Genomic DNA, 21433 nt, shown 5'->3' on the forward strand with positions numbered 1-21433 from the left:
TGATTTCTATTCCATTAGGGTTTTCCTTGTATTATTGTCTTTGACCAACAAGAATGGTTTAGGCCTTAAAGGGATGGTTCAGACTAAAAGTATTTATAGTTTAACAAGTAGAGTAGAATTCACTGAGCAAAATGCAGAAAATTTCATCAAAATTGGATGACAAATACCAAAGTAATTGAATTTTAAAGTTTAGCAATATTTTGTGAAAACAGTCATCATGAATATTCATTAGGTGTGCTAATGATGTCACATCCCCACTTGTTCTTTTGTATTTTATCATGAAATGAGGTTTATTCATTTTTTTCTCCAAGAACTAGACAAATTGGATTGACAACCGATTTAGTGCATTAGATGTTTATTGCTGCAACTTATTTTATTATAAGGGAGACATGTTATTTTATGTAATAACGTAAGAAAATGGAAAGTGTGAAATCATCAGCCCATCTAATGAATATGTTGCCTCATTGTTCCATGTATTGAAAGTTTGAAAATGCCTTGGCCTTGAGGTTTTCAGGCCTTGAACTTGGCCCTGTGTTTCCATGCCTTGGCCTTGGTTATTGAAGCCTTGGCCTTGGGTATTAAAGCCTTGGCCTTGGAAGTTTGAGCCTTGACTACAACACTGGTAGTATCTAATAGTTCCTTTAAGAATAATGTATTATTGTGATGTTCATGTATATCTGAGATTATTCCTTTCTGAAGGTAACTCATCCATCCAACGAAAAACAAATAATTTACAATTGTTCTAGAATTAAACATTGTTTTTTGTCGGAGCTACAGGTATGGCTTGGGCTCCATTACACCGTGCTGCTTACCTTGGTCATATTGACGTCATCAAATCTCTGATCAATGAGGGAGCTGAGGTCAATAAGGAGAATAACGATGGTTTGACAGCATTACACCGTGCTGCTATTAATGGTCATATTGACGTCATCAAATATCTGATCAGTGAGGGAGCTGAGGTCAATAAGGAGGATAATAATGGTCGGACTGCATTACACCGTGCTGCTAACAATGGTCATATTGACGTCATCAAATATCTGATCAGTGAGGGAGCTGAGGTCAATAAGGAGGATAATGATGGTCGGACTGCATTACACCGTGCTGCTAACAATGGTCATATTGACGTCATCAAATATCTGATCAGTGAGGGAGCTGAGGTCAATAAGGAGGATAACGATGGTTTGACTGCATTACACCGTGCTGCTAACAATGGTCATATTGACGTCATCAAATATCTGATCAGTGAGGGAGCTGAGGTCAATAAGGTGGATAATGATGGTTTGACTGCATTACACCATGCTGCTAACACTGGTCATATTGACATCATCATATATCTGATCAGTGAGGGAGCTGAGGTCAATAAGGTGGATAATGATGGTTTGACTGCATTACACCATGCTGTTAACAATGATCTTATTGACGTCATCAAATATCTGATTAGTCAAGGAGCTGAGGTAAATAAGGAGGATAATGATGGTGGGACTGCATTACACCGTGCTGCTAAGAATGGTAATATTCACGTCGTCAAACATTTGATCAGTCAACGATGTGATGTCAATAAGGGTGACAAGGAAGGGACAACTGCCTTACATATCGCCGTTCAGAATGGTTACACTGAGGTTGTTAAAGTCCTACTTACGGGTGGAGCGCGATGTGATACAGAAGACATTCACGGCCAGACACCCTTACACCAAACCATAAGCCTCGGGTACAGAGATATTGTTGATGTTCTAGTTGACAACAGGGATGCTAAGGTAGGCGATACATACATCTTATAATGTTCTTTCATGGAGTTATAAATAGCTGAAATGGTGCCGTTTGGTCATTCTGCAACTAATTGCCAATGAATGAATCTTTTAAACTGTATAGAATATTGATGTAATTTGCAAACATGCATGTTCCGCAAAATTCGGAAAACGGTACAACAGAAAAAAGAGTACTTTGATTACCATTACAAAAATAAAAGTTAATAATTTCAGTTTGGTATTCAAGGAAGATTTTACCAAATGAACTGATTTCTGTAAAATAAACTGTATGGCATAGATAAAATAAATGCTGATTTCCCTACAATATACAAGAATGCTTATTTTTCTAACTACGTTTACATAATTCTGTCAATCCAGAGTGATTCAGTGGCCATCCATCTAGCTGTGATGCACGGACATACATCCATCATTGAGAGGATGATTGCTAAAGGATCTGATCTCAATGTACAGTCTAATGACGGTCAGACATGTCTTCATAAAGCTATCAAATTATGCTACCAAAGGAAAAGGAATGTTGAAGACACCGAAACACTCAGAAAGGTTAGTCTTGAAAAAGACATTTGCCTCAGTTTCAGTATACACTTGGATTTTATAACATTTAAGTCAACTGAGTACAATCATCATGGCATTTCCGGCATCCGCTGCTAATTGCAATACGATACAAACTTACAAATATATAACGAAAAATCATATGACTATTTTACACTTAATTAAATTTGTGAGAAGTTAATATTTTATTCATACCTTAATTTCTTTTATCATTGATCCTATCAGAAATATTAATGACATCAAACACTTTATGAACTAATAAGGTTTAAATTCTATAATTTGTACTTAAATAACAAAACAAGGACGGGGAATTTGAATGCTGTATACATACTTACCCCATAAATTAGTTAATTATCCTTTGCAGGTATCAGAAGAATACTACAGTGGCAGGTTATCTCCTGAAAAGGCATTGGTGCTCTATCTCTTAGAAAATAGAGCCAGGATTGATATCAAGGATGAAGCAGGTTGCCTACCAATCCACTATGCAAATGATGAAATGATCAGACAGATGATATTGGCAAGGTGAACAATTACTTTCTTTAAACTAAATTTCCAGTACAAACGGATTCTGATATACATGTATTTTCAAGTCAAAGATCAAGTCCACTCCAGAAAAAAAACAAATCAGAGGAAAATCAAGCAAGCACAACATTGGAAATTTCATCACAATCGAATGTAAAATTATATTATATTTTTTAAGTTTTGCTTATTTTTCATTAAAAAAATCTACATGCACATATCAGTGACATGTAGATGAAAGAGTCGATGTTCCTAACTCTTCCTTTTATATTTCTATTCTTTGAAATATGTAATATTTCAATTTTACAGATTTAACAAAGAGGACCATCTTGACTGAACCATAAAATCGTTAAAGCAATGGTAATACCACACGCTCAGGGTGGAATGAAACCTTGCTTCATATGAGAATGAAGAGAAAATCTAGAATATTTTATATAATGATATACAGAGGAAATAGCAAGGGGTGACATCACCAGTCCCCTCTTTTGCATGCCGACCAGAATGTGCATAGTGTACAAATGCTATTTTTTAATCGAACGAAACTTTAATAGATAAAACCTTATTTCAAACCAATTTTGATTAAATATTCAGTGTTTAATAGTGTGGAGTTTATCTTATCATTCAAACCGATTTTCTGTTGAGATGGAATAGTCCTTTCAATATTCTATGGGTTTAATTAGTTCGTGTAGCTCTAAAAAAACAAAGTTTGCAATTTAAAATGGCACATTATAAGTGAATACTTTTCACTGATGTATTATTATCAGAAGTCCATCGAAAACAAACGGTTTTCTTTTGAATGTTCTAAATGATTTTAATGCAGTTTATGTAGTAAATATGGTTCAAGATATTAGAAGTTGAATGATTTTGTATTAATTGCTTACTGCAGATCACCTGCCTTGGATGGTGCACAGTCTACTAGAGGTAAGAGCATCTCTGAAATATGAAACAAGAAATCGTCACCGAATTCGTCGCAGACTGCACGTTAATATATATCTTGTTGACCGACTGATCGTTCATGGAAAAACATTCCATTTGTCTACTTTAGGAACAAGAGGGTTGCTGTTTTTACTCTAATTATGTATATTTATTTTGTATTTATTTTTTCCCCCATTATAGCTCTCTTTTCCTCTCGTTTATTATGGTATTGTTCTTCCACCTTTTATTCTTCTTACCCTTCCACTTCTTCTCTTTTTGTTCTTATTCTTCTCGCTCTCGTTATTCTACCTATACATTAATCATAATTCTTTACCTCTTTGTCATTTTATATCAAATCTCTCAATGCATTTCCTTTATCTTTTCCCCATATTCCTACCAACTCCGCCTTCTGTCTCTCATTCCTATTCATTCCTATTCTTAATGCTTTTTTACGATCTGGAAATCAGTGTTCTGATTTTTTTTGCATAATTCATGTATCTGACTACTTATGAATCATATTGATTTTAAAACTTTATCGTTTATATATTAGCGAATTTTTAAATGCTTTTTTCTTTGATTGTGGTCGATGACCTCGTGTCGTATGGTCAATGTTCTGTAATCGTTCATCTTATGCTATGTGATAATCGTTGCTTTTGTGTTGGGTTTTACTTTACAATATTCTATGCCTTATTGATGTCAAAACGTTTGTCATTCGTCTTTATGCCTCGATTGATTCTTTAATCTAAAAACAAACCATTTTGAACAGAATTTGAATAACCGAGATCACAACACAAGGGTTAGTTAGCTTTTGATAGGATTATATACATTGTAAAATTGTTTGATTATTATTCCATTTCATTGGCTGAAATGCAGGTTTGTTCCTCTACATTTTGTGTACCGTGACCTTTTTGTTCACCTTGTATACGTGCATATATCACAGATCGGCCATCGAACTCTAACGCTGCCTCTGTCAAAGTCAACAGAAATTCCAGTCAAGAAATCAATCTAGAAGACCATGGAATATCAATGTACCTTCCTCCTGGAGCGGTTCCACCTGATGTTTCTTGTCAGATCACCCTAACCATCTGTAGAGAAAATACCTGTGTAGATATCACTGAAGGTGAATCAATGGTCTGCTATGGGATCAGGTGTGACCCTCAACCCTTGATCTTCAACCAACCTGTTAAGATCACTATACCACACTCTTCCTTGGTCGTCCATCCAGAGCAAGTAAAACCAGACATCGTTTGTCGTGTGTGGGACTCTATCAAGGGTAAGTCCATGAAGATTGATATTGGAGTAAAACAATATACGTATTATTGGTAACTGTACAGTAAATCATTTAGGTTTTTTTTCTTAAAATGACTTTGACGCTAACCTATATATATAAACCATATATCAAATTTGACATTTTTAAGATCATCACTACAATCAGTAAAATTATAAGTGGCAGCGTTCGTAATCATTCGCACTATCAACGGTGTGGTGCCGGCCGAGTGGTCTAAGCCGCCCGACTACTTGAAAGTCCGGGGTTCGATTCCTGGCACGGCCCTTAATTGACAAAGCCGTATTTCCATGCATTTCTTTTTTTTTATCTTGGATCAAAGGAATGAAAATGCTTTGTGCATTATTGATAATGTGTTCACGTGTTTGTTATAGAAACAAATTAACAGCGCATTGTCATCATTCAATATATCAGCTTCCTAAAGCAGGTAATTATGTCACTTATAATACCGTTCCTGATATTTATACAATTTATAACCATTATGACTTTCTGAAAGTCGTGATGAGGTGAATTTCATTGATCTTTTCTCTCTTCAATATTGGTAAAACAAGATCTACCGAAAACTCTAAGGAAGCAATCATCCAACTCACCAGACACACCACCATACTGCAGACTTTACGAAAGACATCTTGAGCTGTACATCAGCCACTGTGCAGAGTGGTGGGTTCTGATTCCACTCGAACAACAGGTGATTCGACAGCGGATAATGTGTACTCCATACGTCCCAGACAGGATCGAAAGAGGACAAGAGCTTGCAGTTAATCTTCAGTTGTGTAACGACCTACCTGGAAACGAAGCGGTCAGTATTAAACATCGTCGCTCCATATAAGTTCAGAATTATCATTCATTCGCCAAATAAATACAGCTCTGAAAACCCGAAGACCTTTATCATTTGAGAAATTGTTGATTGATAATTTTCCACCCTCCAGCCATATGAGGTGAATGTTTGCGGGTAGAACAAAATTACTTGAATGCTATAGGTTGACGTGATGATTGAAGCGCTCTGAACCATTTCACCATTAATGATAGTATTATTATTATTGTTATCATCATTTTTAATATAATTATCACTGTCATAATCAGTATTGCTCTTATCATCACAATTATTTAAGATAATTCTGCTTAAAGATATTAGCACCGTTGTAAATAAAAACCAGGATTTTTTTACAATTACCTCAAGTAAAGTAAACTTTTCACATCTGTAATTGCATGTTGGTTATAACATCAATACACCATATCAATCATTTCAACGGTTGTGTTGGCTCAGCTGGTAGAGAGTCCGAAGTCGGGAGCTCCGGCCGCGTCAGACAAATATATAGCGCTGCCGCGCCGAAGGTCAATTGGGCAGGCAAAATTAGTCTTCGGAGTTTTTGTACTTCAGATTTCTAGTTAGAATTATAAAATATGGATTTTGATATTTTTTCTAATTTTTTAATAATTGAAATAAAATACAATCGTAATCATCTTTGTAGGCAACACAAGAGGAGTCGAGACAACAATCTTACCACAGATGTCATCGCTCGGTCCCTTTCAATGTTGAAACAAAGGCTGGTGACGTCACAATCACGTGCCATCGTGAGGGAGGAGAAATTGAGAGCCAGGTAATTAAGCTTCAGGAACTTATTTGATAATCGTAAAACAAATAAGGTGCTCTTAGCAATCAGGCTCCTTGTTAGCATGAAACTGATCCTAAAGCGATTTAAAGTACTCACAAAATAAGGCATACGGGGATGTGCCGCTAGAATGGGTCGCTTTTTTGGACCCCCCCCCCCTTAACATGCGGTATGGTTTTATGCTGGAAATTCCCTAAACATTGCCCCAATTTTTAGATACTGGCCTTGAACATGGGTCCATGGCCCCTATTTTAAAATACTGGGCTTAAACATGGGTCCATATTCTCCTCCTTTAGTGATAACTTCTTCGAATCGTAGCCATGGCGTGTTTTCCTTCAGCAAGAAATTCATCCACACTGTGCTGCACTCGACCCAGGTGAGGTGAATGGGTACCCGGCAGGAGTAATTCCTTGCATGCACTGAGCGCCGGTGATGGTACATGTAGCTCGAGCTAAAGCCGGGGTAATAATAGCAGCGCTTTGTATCCTCTGGCAAAAAGCGCTTTATAAATCCAGCTATTATTATTATTATTATTATTTATTTTTATTTCTTGCTTGTCAAATTTTAATAAATCCCTTATAATGGGTACCCTTTTAGCCAAAATGACCCGTAAATATGGGTATGGGTTTTGAACCTTCACCCGCACACCCCCGTCCTAACCAATTCTAAGTATCCCCTTGCCAGGGGGCTCCTAGAGAGTAGAAATCATTTACTAACGTATGCTTACTTTCCACGGAGACAGGGATTCCTTTCATTTATCTGCCCCCCGAGATTTCTACTTTCCTTAAAGATCTGGCCCTAAATCATTTAAATGGGATGCAACTTTATATCCGACATTTCTACGTTATCGATTTCAATTCAATTTCAATTTATTTCATTTTCAACAGAACAAAGTAATGTATCGAAATAATTACAATGAACTTATACAGACAAAATAAATTGAGGCATGTACAATTAATGATATTTACCTATAACTTAAAGTAAAACATTTCATGTATAAACAAGAATTCATTAACATAACGTTACGGATGCATGCGTCCGTAACGTTGGCAAAGAACAATGAGAAACAAGATGACAGCGTCAAGTCCCCCCCCCCGTCTTTTCATAATATTTTTCTCGTTTTTTAAATGAATTCTTGTTTAAAAATGAAATCGATAGCGTAGGAATGTCGGAAATTAAGTTATATCCCACTTATATGTTTAAGGGCTAGTTCTTTTAAGTTAAAAATCTCGGGGGCGAAAGTTTCTGATTTTTTTTGGCGGTACACGTACATGAATAAGAAGTAATTCCTGGCTCCGTGGAGAGTAAGCATACGTTAGTAAATTATTTCTACTCTCTAGGAGCCTCCTGGCTATCTCCCCCCCCCCCCCCGGTTTAAATAATCCTTTTTTGGGGTGGTGGATTAAAGCCTGTCCAAACGGCACAGCCTCGATCTTGGTGGTTTATGCATTTCTATTCTGCAGCTGTATTTTTTCCCAACAGATCGTTTCTCTTAGGGACCTTCTAGCCAAGATAAACCAATGTATATCAATATACGTTCCACCCAGTGAGGACGATCTAAACTTTGCAGTGATTACCATAACGATTACACAGGCTGGGAAGCTTGGAATATCACGATCTATTGCCTTTGTCATCAGATATACAGGTAGAATTTCATGCTTGATAATTCAATGATAAAATGTTATGTTTCTTATTTTAATCACCAAAGAGTTGGATAAGGGTATGGATTCAAAAATTACCCGCCATGTTATTCAGCTCCATGAACTAATTAATGAACGGTATTAAACCATTTTTCATAACAAGGTGTAGGAGAAGGCGGGGTAAGAGGGAAAATATGAATTTCAGCCAAAAAAGTAAAAAAGAGTGTGAAATAGATAAGTGCTTTATAAACACACACGTCTTTAAATATAATAAAGACATGATAACAACATTATTAGTCCAGGTATGGATCTTCATTCCTGTCATAGTCTTTTATATGATGGATGCATAATAAATGTGTGGATACAAAATTATCGCACTAAGTTCGGACTGGGGTAAGTTGAGCCAAACAGCATGGGGCAAGTTGAGCCATGGTAATTCCTATGGTAATGTATCTTAAAAAACAAACAAACCATAAAAATCGATGGAAATGCTGGCTGAAAGGAGCAAATTTACATGAATGCTCTTTTCCTTTTAAATGATGTTAGTATTTATAGAGAATTAGCAAGTGAAAAGACTTTAAACAAAAAATTGACATGCTGGTCCTCCCCCATACATTTTGTACATAGTTTTTGTGGCTCAACTTACCCCAGAAGGTGGCTCAAACTTACCCCATATATGGGGCAAGTTGAGCCATTTGACATCGTGTTTTTCAAAGGTCACGATGACTTTCAGTGTGGGGATAGAAAGTTATATATAGGTAAAAAAATATTTCAAAAGAATTAAATTTCAAGGCAAGGTACTTATTTCGACAAGATTATTAATCATATCAATTTAAACATGCAAAAAGCATAAACTGTCACAACTTACCCCGCCTTCCCCTACATAATCCTTTGACACTATCGCTGACAACAAAAAAGCATATTTTTAGATAATGAAATAAAGAGAAGTATTATCATTGTAAACAGAAAACACAGTGGAATGTTCGTTTTATGTCTCTTCATTTTCTCTCTGTGTTAGATGGACCTGTGTGCGAATTTCCCTCCGAACAGACAGATCTCACTAGGTAGGTTTCCATCCATTAACGTGTTTTTCTTTTTCTCTTCCTTTTCGAGGAAACTCAAATATTTGTTTAGAAAAAAAAAGATTTATTTAATTTCAGGTAATATGCTTGTTGACTCGATTAGACGGATAAAGACATCAATAATAATTATGATCGTGAACTTTCAGTCAGGTTCTCAAAACGGCAACGTTTGAACGAAGGGTTTTAAAATACAGTGCCACGCCGTGGATGTATATGTGATATAGCAAGTGAAAACAATTTTAAAATATACTAATTTAGATTAATTAATATTAAATAGCAGTTCTTTGATATTTCAGCCATGCCTTTTAATCCATCTTCTAGGACGCTAGAAGAAGTAAAGAACAGTGACCTTCAATCTGACATAGACATTCTAACAATAGCCCAGACAATGGACGTAAATCAGTTCTATGATTTGGGCATTGCTCTTGGCTTCACCATAGCTGAGTTGGATCGGGTAGAGTATAAAAGATCCCGAGATAGGCAGCAAGCTACATATGACATGCTTGTGGTATGGAGAGGGAGACAAGCATCTACCCAAGCAGCAAAGAATACCCTCATCACAATTATAGAATCATTCAACTCATCTTCAAATGATACAACTTTACCAGGTTTGAGTTTGTGTTTGTTGATTTTACTTTGGTTTCAGTCTTCGTTTTTATAATAACTGCTGTATCTAAAGACATTGATAAGAATCATTTGTGTTACTAGTTTCAGAATAATTACTTTTAGCTGCATGATGTAACTGCATCTTCGTTTGTAAGAAATCGGAAATATTGCTATAAAATGGAGAGTACGGATATCTGACAATATCTTACAATAACAGTAAATTTATTTTGCAAGCATTAATTTATTTTCTCATTATCACAAAAAATAGTTGATAATAACATGCAAATTGAATAGCGTTAGGCCTATCCTTTATTTTCGCTTGTGGATTAAACTATGGATTTCGTCTAGTTTTTCATTGTCCGTAAAGGGTTGAGTAATTATTTTTTACTAGTTTCAGAAAAATGCTTCTAGATTCACGGTGTAACTGCATTTTTTGGGGGTAAAATAATGTTAGAAAAATTGACAGTACGGGTTTTTGTCAATTTTTCTCAAGTGGTTCTACCATAACTCTTGTATAAATTACTTGCCAAAATTCTTCATCTCGTTTCTATTTGAAGATTGTATAAATTTGCATCAGGAACGACATACTAGCTAACATCTAGGCAGCGTACTAATAATTAAAGGATAAGTCCACCCCAACAAAAACTTGATTTGAATAAAAAGAGAAAAATTCAACAAGCATAACACTGACAATTTCATCAAAATCGGATGTAAAATAAGAAAGTTATGGCATTTTAAAGTTTCGCTTATTTTCAACAAAATAGTTTTATGAACGAGCCAGTTACATCCAAATGAGAGAGTTGATGACATCCCTCACTATTTCTTTTGTATTTTATTATATGAAATATGAAATATTTTGATTTTCTCGTCATTTTCATGTGAAATGAAGTTTCATTCCTCCCTGAACACGTGGAATTCCATTATTTTAACATTTTGTGCTTCGGGCAAGGAGGTCCTAATCGTCAAATTCGTAAAAATTGAAATATTGTATAATTCAAACAATAAAAAAACAAAAGAAATAGTGAGTGACATCATCGACTCTCTCATTTGGATGTAACTGGCTCGTTCATATAACTATTTTGTTGAAAATAAGCGAAACTTTGAAATGTCGTAACTTTCTTATTTTACATCCGATTTTGATAAAATTTTCAGCATTGTGCTTGTCTGATTTTTCTCTATCATGTCTATTGATTCAAATCAACATTTTTCTGAGTTGGATTTGACCTTTAATTTTATCAGTAAATTTTCTTTCATGAATTGATTTTTCTCTTCTCTTAACATTGCTCCCATCTCGGATTCGGCTACGTCCATCAAGATATTGACCCAACTGAGTAAGTTTTTTTTTTAGTATGCAGTGCGTTTTATTATAGCCAAATGAAAAAAGCAACAACTTCAAAAGTGATATGTGTGACATTCTGCTTTACTAAAAACACTAAAGATTATTATAAATTAGTTAAAACTTTAATTTGTTATTTAAATTACAATACGCAAACTTGTCACATTTCTTAATATTTTGTTTATTTTTTAAGTTAATGTATGTCATGATGGTAACAATTACTGATAGTGAATTTCATGATTTCAATCAAATGATACAGAGAGATTCCCGACTGTATGCTAATACAATTCTCCCGTCACATTAACAAAGAGAAATTCTATAAGATTGGCAAGCAACTGGGATTTGATGACATAGAGTTACATCACATCGAGCGTCGTTCCCTGTACAATAGGAAGGATGCTAATATCCAAATGCTCTCGATGTGGAAAGCATCTCAATTATCATCAGATAAACCGGATGAAAAACTGAAGATGGTCTGGGAATCCTTAAATGAGGCTTCAAACGTGACGGACATGAATGGTATTCAAAATTATTTAAGAAAAGGAAATGCACACAAAATGAAAAAGGTGGCGACAAGTTCTAGTTTAGATGTAGATTTCAGTTTAGTAACGCATTTTGATACGTTACTGAACTGGAATCGACTACTAAACTAGAACTTAAAAAAAGGTTCATTATACGATCCCTTGTTTACAGCATAATGAGTAAAATAACATCCTAATTTATAGATTTAAATGTTGCTTGGTGCTTTTTAGGAAAAATAACACGCATCATAATTGAAAGGCAAGCCCTATAAACTTTGAAGGTTGGTTTGGAATTTTCTTTTCATGTCAACTTGTCATATAGTTCTCGTTGACAGGAATGGTTGACCAAAGAGGTAGAACTGGTAAAGATTGGCCTGGTCAAAAATTAGGGTTATAAAAAAAAAATTATATTACCTGCACATGTGATGACATTTTAATCTTTAGGGAGGGGTTGCGTAAACACACCGAACTATAACAGTAATAGTAACTTTCTTACGGCACAAGTGGTGAGTTTTCAATGGTTATTATCAGGTAAGATTTAAAAAAAAATGCAACAAAACCCTCTGGCTATATATCATATCATGCAGATGATGAGCAGAGTGATGATGTGACTCCTCTTGATCCGGATGTGAATTCTGACCCATCACCCCGAGAACCAAAAGAGGATGAAGATGAAGAGAATGAAGACTGGAAGATCATCGAATACTCAGAGTCAGGTAGGAACGAATAATAAGCGAGGGTGTGAATGGAGAGGGATGGAGAGATAGAGGGGGGAGGGGCTAAAAGAAAAAAAAGAGGAAAGAAGCCATTTTAATGAATCAAAAGGTATATATGTATCAGACGCGTTTTCGATAAAAACCAAAACCAAGAGACAAAAATTGCACCGTGCACGTTGTACCTTAATTGAAATCATGGGTGTCGATCACGGGGGGGATGGGGGGGATATATCCCCCCCAATATTTCAAGTGGGGGGATGGCCTGTATTATCATCCCCCCCAATAATTTAGGGTAGAAAAATTATAATAATGATGATGAAAAATGAAAAGTTTGATCATGATGATTATAGTATACCATCAATCAGTTTGTTTCCCACGCAATTTGTGTATATTGTTATTAAATAAAAACATTCTTTTTCAGGACTATTAAACAGATGGGTGGAGGTTCAAGATGAAAAAGAATGAAATGTTTATATATCTGATATTTTTTAACACATGACATAAAAGGACCCCAACGAAAATCAACTTTTGTTGATAGGGTGTTCCATCCCAACAGTGGTGAATAAATTAATTTAAATAAATCATTAACTCAAAAGGGTGGAAAAATAAGCGGGAGTAAAAGGGTGGCAAGATAAATAAAGGAATGACGGTAAGCCCGATGGCGCACGAGAAGCCACACATGTTGTAATTTGTGCTAGTTTTAATTGGTCCGAATCTGCATTTTATCATCATGCATTAAGAAGAATAAAGATATTGCCAGTCAGGTTAGATTTAAGAGAGAAGTTGTATACACATAGGCGTCGATCCTGGGTGGGGGGGGGCAGGGGGTGATCGCCCCACCAATGAAAATATTGGGGGGCAAACATATCGTTTTGCCCCCCCCCCCATAATTCCGCATGTGCAACTAAAAAATAAAATAGGATTGTAATGCTACACTGAAATCAGCAAGCGAGATTGAGATACCAGCTCGATTTTGATTTAAAATCGTGCTCAAAATGTCTGCTTTTAAGATTGGAATATAAAAATTTTCAGCTCGCGCTTCGCGCTCGCATCATGTACCAAAAACCCATACTTTTCATGATTATATAGGTGAATATAATGTCCCGTTTTCAATTCTAAACCTCAAAAGAACTTTGATTTTGCAATAATCTTTTGTTGGATATATATCTTCCATTAAAGTGTCCTTTTTTCCAGATCAAAATATCAAAATTTTCAGCTCGCGCTCGCATCTATTGTTCTTCTAGATACCCATCTTAATCATTGGTACCAAAAATGCTTAAAATATCAAGCTTTCAGGTCAGAATATAAAGACATTTCAGCTCGCTCTCTAGTGAGATACATGCATCGACCCTCCTCATGAGTTACTACAAACAAACCTAAACAGGTACATTTTTCCTGTTTTCATGACGTACTAAAAAAATTTTGCTCGCGCTTCGCGCTCGCATTGTTGGTGAAGGTGAGGTACGTGTCTCTTTCTCATATATATATATATATATTGTGATCGAGCGCCTTTGGAACGTTGATTCATAATTTGGCCCTCCCCCCCATCTGAAAAATGGATCGACGCCCCTGTGTATACATCATGCTCAATAAACAGATCACTATGTACATGATCCAGTCAATATTTGCCATTTTTTTCTTGGTATGAGTTTAGAATAGGCTTACTTGTAACACAAATTGAATTTTCAAAAAAAATTATACAAGTATAGTACACTACAACAATGAAGGAATTTCCAAGAACACCATGCATATCAACCACTCCCAAATGTCCTAACTTGTGATTTTAGTGGGGGTAATGTGGAAATATCCCCATCCACAAGAACATTTGTGTCAATCATCCCCCCCAACCAAGAATACCGATCGACACCCATGATTGAAATTTCTATTAACATTCAACCAACCATATATTATTAAATCGTAGACAAAGATGACATTGTTGGAGACTTCGACGAGTATGGAGGTTCACCTGGGAATTCAGAACTTTGTGCAGTTGTTCGTCCAGTGGCAAACGTTACGTTGGCCTTACAAGTAGCTAACGCTCTTCGCTTGGACGTGAATGACATTATATCTCTCATTGCTCCGCACGACCCTGCATTAATGGAGAGATTAGCGTGGAAACTCCTGCATCAATGGTGTAGACGTCTAGGAAGACAGAAGGAAGAGAAGATGACTACCCTTCTTCTAGGATACAACATCGAAGACACTCAACCAGGTTTAATCACAACTTGATTTTTTTTAATCGCACTTGGTATTGTGTAAAACAAGTTTTATAAACAAATATGTTGGAATGAAAAAGGACACTTTGATAAAATATCAACCCCAAAAAATGTTTTTGTATATAAACTGGGTTCTAAAATAAACTAATCAAAATTCACAAGCGCACCGCACAAATTCTACTCTATCAGTCAAAATGAACAAAATTTGACACAGGCTAGCTTCAATAATCTTCAGTAACCACATCTCAAAAATTGAGAGATTAGTTTAATAACAAAGAAGTTGTAGTCCCTCAAAGCAAATTGGTTCCGGAATCCAAAGTCACAAAAGTCTCAATTTCAGTCTTAACGAAATGTTCATTGTTTGTTTGACTGCTGTTGAGTCCATTCATGCATTATGCTTCTATAATCTCAATAGGTGTGTTTAAATTTTCATCCTAACATCCTGTAACTGCTTAGTTACTGAGGCAATCAGTTAAATATGCCGATGGTAATGACATGAACTTTAATAAACTGGTAAGTTTGTTTAATCCCATTTCATTTTCATTGGTCTTTCTCAAGTTGCCATTTTGTGACTTTGGGTTCCAGAACCAATTGATTAATTATTGACATGTGCTTATTAAAGATTATTGAAGCTATCTTTTGTCAAAATTTTGTTCATTCTGACCGGGTGGAATTGATGTAGTGCGCTTGTGAAGTTTGATAAGGTTCTTAACCCAGTTTATATATTGACAAAAGGGACACATGTGTCATCATGGTTCCATTACAATTGCTAATTGCTCCACTATAAATTCCACAAACTAATGGAATGGCCAACTTCAACCCTGGATTTTCACACTACACCCTATCCTATACCTAGCCCTAAACTAACATAAAACACCATTGCAACCCTAACCCACTATCTTAGACGAAATAAAGCCCGGAGCAATTGTCGCTGGGAAAATGTTGTGTCACCGTCCTGATTCACTGTAATTTTGGTGTGATTATGTCCTCCAAAATAAAGGTATTGATGAAATCTCTGTCAAGATTCGTACATCTGCAGACCTTATTGACCTCTCCCAACGGCTAGATTTACCAGCCTCTGAATTTTGTCAGTTGATGGCTTCATCTTTTACCTTTGAACCTGCCTTCATACGTCAAGTGATTCTACAAATGCTTCAGAGATGGGTCAAACAAGGAGGAACAAGACTGAGGTTGCTTGAAATTGTTCAAGCGTTTAATTTCAATGATGCTGCAGAGCATATAGCCAGAGGTAGGCTGGTATATTCATTGGACATAATTAAATCAAGTGTATTTTCTTTTTTTTTTAATGTGTGTGCTTTTTGTCGCGTAGACCTATCATAATTTATGCTTATTTATTCTGCGTATTACATGGACTCGGTTTTTGTCTCACCTTGGGCCCATTTTATAAAGAGTTGCTATCATAGTAAGTTGCTATCATAGCAACTCTGGTAGAAAAGCAACTTTTACTTACTATACTAGCAACTTGCTATGCTAGCAACTTTGCATTTCATAAACGCACATTCGCTGGAAAGTCAGCTTGACTTTCCAGCGAATTATTTGAATAGTCATGTACGAGGCTGATTAGGGGGAAATCCCCTTCCTCTCCCCTTTGTTTTCAATTCGAGTCACAAATTAAGCTAGAAAGCACTGGTGGATCATGCACAGCAAGCCCATGCCCTCTCCCCCACATTTGAGAGGTAAAGTTATAAGAAAAAATTGAAAGTGAATACTAATGTATTTTTTTTGCTTGTTAATTTTTTCGGGAGCGAAATTATTAATTTGCAGCTGCAAACAGGGTCTGCAGCGCAGCATAAGACTAGCCATAGCCACTGAAGCAGAGTGACTGATGGCTTGCAATAATCCTGACTCGGGAAGAGAGTAAGAAGAAATTATTCATTTTTCAGAGGATTCTTTCTCTATTGTGTAAGTTTTCAGATAATTTAGGCATTTTAGCCCTATGCCAGGTAAAAAAATTATTTTCATAAATATGAAAATGCATCATTAACGCCGTTCGAAATTTCACCTTCAACAAATTTTCTACCACACAATTTTAATCCAAGTCCCACCCTTGACTTTTTGTGTTGGTAATGCAAGTTTGTATCAACAACACGGCAGGCGCGAGGCGCAGGCCACTGCTGGAGAAGTGCTGTTAAAAATCATCCTGAAGCAAGTAAATACATAGGCTCTAATTATACATGAAAAATTGAAAATGACCGTAAAAGATTATTTTTGCTTAGTTTGAAATGATTTTTAAGTCATCGTATTCAATGGCGAATAACCACACTCCTAGTACCAATGAGGTCCAAACATTAACATGTATGGACCTCATAGGCGACATTACCCAAAATTATGGGTTAGACAATTCAGTTCTGATTTCAAACCCAAGACTTTGGTAAATGTACGCCTTAATACAAATTGGAGTTATGCGATATGACTTTCATTTGGTGGGAGGCCTTTAAATACTTCCAAAAATGAGTTGAAATTAAAATGAATTACAATAAACTTACATTTCAGGCCCTTTTTGTTGATTTTCGGTGAGCGTTCCACACAGCTGCGACGAGTGATCAACTCCGAAGTGATACGCGAACTGGTCAGCTGATCGGTCAGGTGATCGGTAGATTATCTTTTTGTCAGACGTTCATAATTTATGTAAAGCGTATCAATCTTCAGTATCTTGATTCCAAAGTATCAGTATTGCAGATAAATGTCATTATTGATTGGAATCAGTGACGGATCGGGGGGGGGGGGGGTGGGGGTGAGCATTTCTGCCCGATCCCCCTATTGAGATTTGTAGTAAATATTTTGGAATTAAATACGTTGTTCATACTAGTTATGCGACCCCTCCCTTATGATGATCACAGCATTATTTGTAATGGGGATATTTCGTTCATATTCTTGTCTCTTCTTTCTCTTTTTAGCCTTTTTTTGCTTGTTAAAACCTTTTTTCCTTTTTTTTTGGGGGGGGGGGCTCGCCAAATTTTACGTGGGCCAAAATTACCTTCATTTTTTTAGTGACAATCTTTTTTTCATTTGTCCAGTTCTACGCGAGACAAAATTACTTTCGATCATTATTATAGTTAAAACCTTTTTTTTATTTTTTAAGTTTAATTATTATTTTTTTTGGGGGGAGGTTGCCAAATATCACGCGAACGTTTTTCAGCTTTTACTGTTTTATTCGACTTATAATCAAATATTAAATGGGGCTTACCACAGTTTTTTTTAAAGTCAATTCATAAGAATATTCCTCCTCGGGATTTGAGCTTTCTTTCATGAAATATCAATTTTTTTCATGATAACCAAAAATACTTAAAATTTTTTATCGGTGTATGCCTATAAAGCTTTAGCTCATGCGTTGCGCCTGCCATATTTTAATGCTGATCAACTTTATGCTTTTAATGAATTCCTAAAAACAATAAATTCTCAGATCATCAATTCTGTCGCAATCGAATAATTCGATTGCGTCTCTCTATCAGTTTTGAATATTCATACAAAATATCAGCTCGTGCTTTTTGCTCATAATATTTTGATTAGTAAATTCTTCTCTTATATAATCGAGTCGGATAGATAGATAGATAACTAGAGAGAGAGAGTTGGGGGGGGGGGTCCCTCAGCTACTTGTCCTCGCTTATTTGTTATTATTTGTTATTATGCTCATGTTGTGAGAGCTTTGTGTTTTCACATTTTTTTCTTTTTCAACCTTTTTATTGTCTCGGAGCTTCCCTCTATTTCTTTACACTATATAATGTAGTCCTTTTTACCTCATTGTTTCAATCATTGGCGGCGGAAGCCCCAAATTTTAGGAGGGGACAACCTAAAAAATTTTGACAAGCAAAAAAAAGGCTCTCAACCCAAACATTTTAGGGGGGGACGTAGGAAAATAAATTGACAAGCAAAAAAAAAAAGGTCAACAACAAATTTAGGGGGGAACGTCCCCGCTTCATCCGCCTATGGTTTCAATTCTTTTTTTGTTCTCATTTCAATGAAAACATCATTATTAAACTGACGTAGAAGACTTTATTACGAAATTTTGACATTGTTTTGTTTCATTTGTTTGGCTTTCTTTTTGTCTTCTCCTCATCTTCTTTTTCTTCTTACTTTTTCCCTTTCCTTATTTTCTCTTCAGTATTTCATTTTATGAGGTATCCGCCAATTTATACAACACCAAGCATATAGAGGCGGATAATCAGTGAGGGAGCATGACGGTGTGCCGCTCAAAAAAAAAAGGAGGAATATTGGAAGAAAAAAAAAGAAGGGATGGGGAAAAAATAAAGAAAAAAAAAGATGATGATGGCAATGATGATGATGAAAATTATCTTGGTGATGATGATGGTTGTGGTGACGGTTGTGGTGATGATGATGGTGATGCTAATGATAGTGGTGATGATGATGATGACGAGTAATTTTGTTATTTTGTCTTTGAAAAAATTAAGTAGTGCAAAGTTGAATTCATTTAAAGTTTATTATGAAAATAGCAGAAAAAAAAAATTGGTATGCGTTCGAGGAAAATCCATCCCCCACCAATCTTTTTCAAAGGTAAGATTTTTTTTGCCCGGGGGGGGGGGGGGCACTTCCATTCACGAGTGGATACCATGCGCGACCATGGGGTCTCGAAAAGCACCCTAAACACGTAATTTCCATATTCTGAAAATGCACCCCTTAACAAGTATTGGCGTGTGAAACCCTACCCTTAACAAGTATTGGAAACAAAACGATACTCTTGGCAAATATTCCCTGAAATGAACCCCTAAACAAGTACAGGAATGTTTTATTGTTACGGGTCCTTTGGTCGTCGGCTTTACCTTATTTGGTTTAGTACGACCCCACCTTCTACACCTCGCGCAAATCGGACTCTAAACACGAAGTGTTGGAGCAAAAAGGACATCCTTTATAAAACATTTTGATTTTGTTTTATCATCCCCGCAAATTAGACCCTAAACACGACGGTTTTCCTAGCGAATTAATAGATACCCTTTTTTCGTTATTTTTGTGTTTTTGACACCCTTATCACGTTACGTAGGTAACGTGCCCTATCGTGAAAAGGACATCCTTTTTACGTTTTTTTGGTCGCGCATGGTATCCACTCGTCAATGTAAGTGGCCCCCCGGGTTTTTTGTGACGGCGTAGGCCTTTGCAAGCAGCTATTATTATGGTAAAAAAGTAAATGAAATGTCAAGAAATACATGATAATGATTTTTATGGTACATTTAGTATATCAATTCATACTTGTTATCAAAAAGAAAAAAGTGGGTCGTTACGGACCATTAAAAATGGGAAATTTGGGCATTTTATATTTAGGATAGAGCAACTGCTCGTTATAGACGTCACAATAAATCAAGCATTCTAAATTCTATCAACTCCATTTTTTGTCAAATAACACCTTCATCGATATTTTGAAATGATTTTTCTCATATTTTCATCATCTTTTTATCAGGGTGAAATTCCCCTTTAATTTACAAAACAGATTCGCAAACAATATCAAGAGTAGTGGGAGGCAAGGGTGGAAATCTAAGGTAGGGGACCAGGGGCTGGAAAACAGGCAAAAAAAAACAAAAACAAACTAACAAAAAAAAAAACAAAAAGGAAGGTTTATCACCACCAAAAGAAGGTCGTCTCGTCCAAAATACATGTTTTACTTCGATTTAAATGATGTAGGCCTATTTCTTTCCATCATACATAAAAGAACAAAAATAGTAGGGGGACATTTGATAATGTGCCCCTACTATTTTGGGTTAGGGGGAAGTGTCCCCCTGGGATTTGCGCCCATGTGGGTGGGGGTGTTGCACCTCCTTTCGGAATCATTATGGAACAGTGTGAATAGTCGCTGTGATTTCGATCTCATACCTATAAAAAAAAATAGAACAGAAGAACGCCTTGACCACAGGCCAAAATGCCTAACAATTTTTCCGCGGCATTAGCGACTCTCGTAAGGGGCGCTCCATTTATAAATAAAGTTGCATGTGTAGCTGTCTATGGCGACAGAATTTATAGCAGAATTGAAGCCAGAAGCGTGGGAATTTTCAAGAAAATTCAAGAAAAGAACCGGTGAGTACCGATTTAACAGTACAAATCTAATTAGTTACATGTATTGAATTATAAGAATATTCAATTTTTCGTGAAACAAAGCTTAGTTCTAAGCTAGGGCGGCCCAAATGCGCGTGAGTGGAGTCCCAGTTTCTTAACACGGGTAAGTATTGCGTTGTCGCCTAGAGTGAATAACCATCCACTTAATAATGGATTCAACAATGGCCACAACTTTTTTTTAAGAAAGTCAGAAACAGAAAAAAGAGCAATTTATCATGTTTTAGGGCCTAGGGCTTTATAAATTTAGGCCTTAAATTTAACACTTCCACATAATAGATCTACCTTCCTCTTTTTTTTCCCCACAAGAAAAAAAAATCCTCTCCAATTTTCTTTTTTTTAAGTCTGTCTACAACCTCCCTTTTTTATCCTTGGCCTGCCCTGGGATAAACTGGAAAATTCGTTGTTTCGGAGGAACTTTTTAACTTTTTTTCGGGGGGGGGGTAGATAGGAAAAAAAACATAATTTCTACTAGAAAGCATTACTTCAATTATATATATTGTTTATTAGCGTTATTATCACAGACATTGCTCTAAATATCCGTTCTCTTGTAAGAGCCCTTTGGGCATGCGTGAGCACAACGTACGCCAT

At 36.1% G+C, this 21433-nt stretch overlaps 1 protein-coding gene across 1 annotated transcript in view; it reads left to right on the forward strand.

Moving 5' to 3' along the window:
- The first annotated feature begins 978 nt into the window (after positions 1-978).
- The window catches only part of LOC121417600, a 36807-nt gene continuing 16352 nt past the window's right edge, over positions 979-21433 (forward strand). Inside the window, exons 1-16 of the mRNA XM_041611337.1 lie at positions 979-989; positions 1244-1754; positions 2124-2306; positions 2680-2837; positions 3721-3755; positions 4690-5022; positions 5586-5833; positions 6507-6635; positions 8130-8292; positions 9306-9351; positions 9691-9977; positions 11291-11306; positions 11571-11830; positions 12420-12548; positions 14470-14760; positions 15765-16013. Coding sequence (XP_041467271.1) covers positions 979-989; positions 1244-1754; positions 2124-2306; positions 2680-2837; positions 3721-3755; positions 4690-5022; positions 5586-5833; positions 6507-6635; positions 8130-8292; positions 9306-9351; positions 9691-9977; positions 11291-11306; positions 11571-11830; positions 12420-12548; positions 14470-14760; positions 15765-16013 — 3049 coding nt within the window. The remainder of the gene's footprint in view (positions 990-1243; positions 1755-2123; positions 2307-2679; positions 2838-3720; positions 3756-4689; positions 5023-5585; positions 5834-6506; positions 6636-8129; positions 8293-9305; positions 9352-9690; positions 9978-11290; positions 11307-11570; positions 11831-12419; positions 12549-14469; positions 14761-15764; positions 16014-21433) is intronic.

Source organism: Lytechinus variegatus, chromosome 6 (genome assembly GCF_018143015.1).
Source record: "Lytechinus variegatus isolate NC3 chromosome 6, Lvar_3.0, whole genome shotgun sequence".
NCBI classification, from domain to species: domain Eukaryota; kingdom Metazoa; phylum Echinodermata; class Echinoidea; order Temnopleuroida; family Toxopneustidae; genus Lytechinus; species Lytechinus variegatus.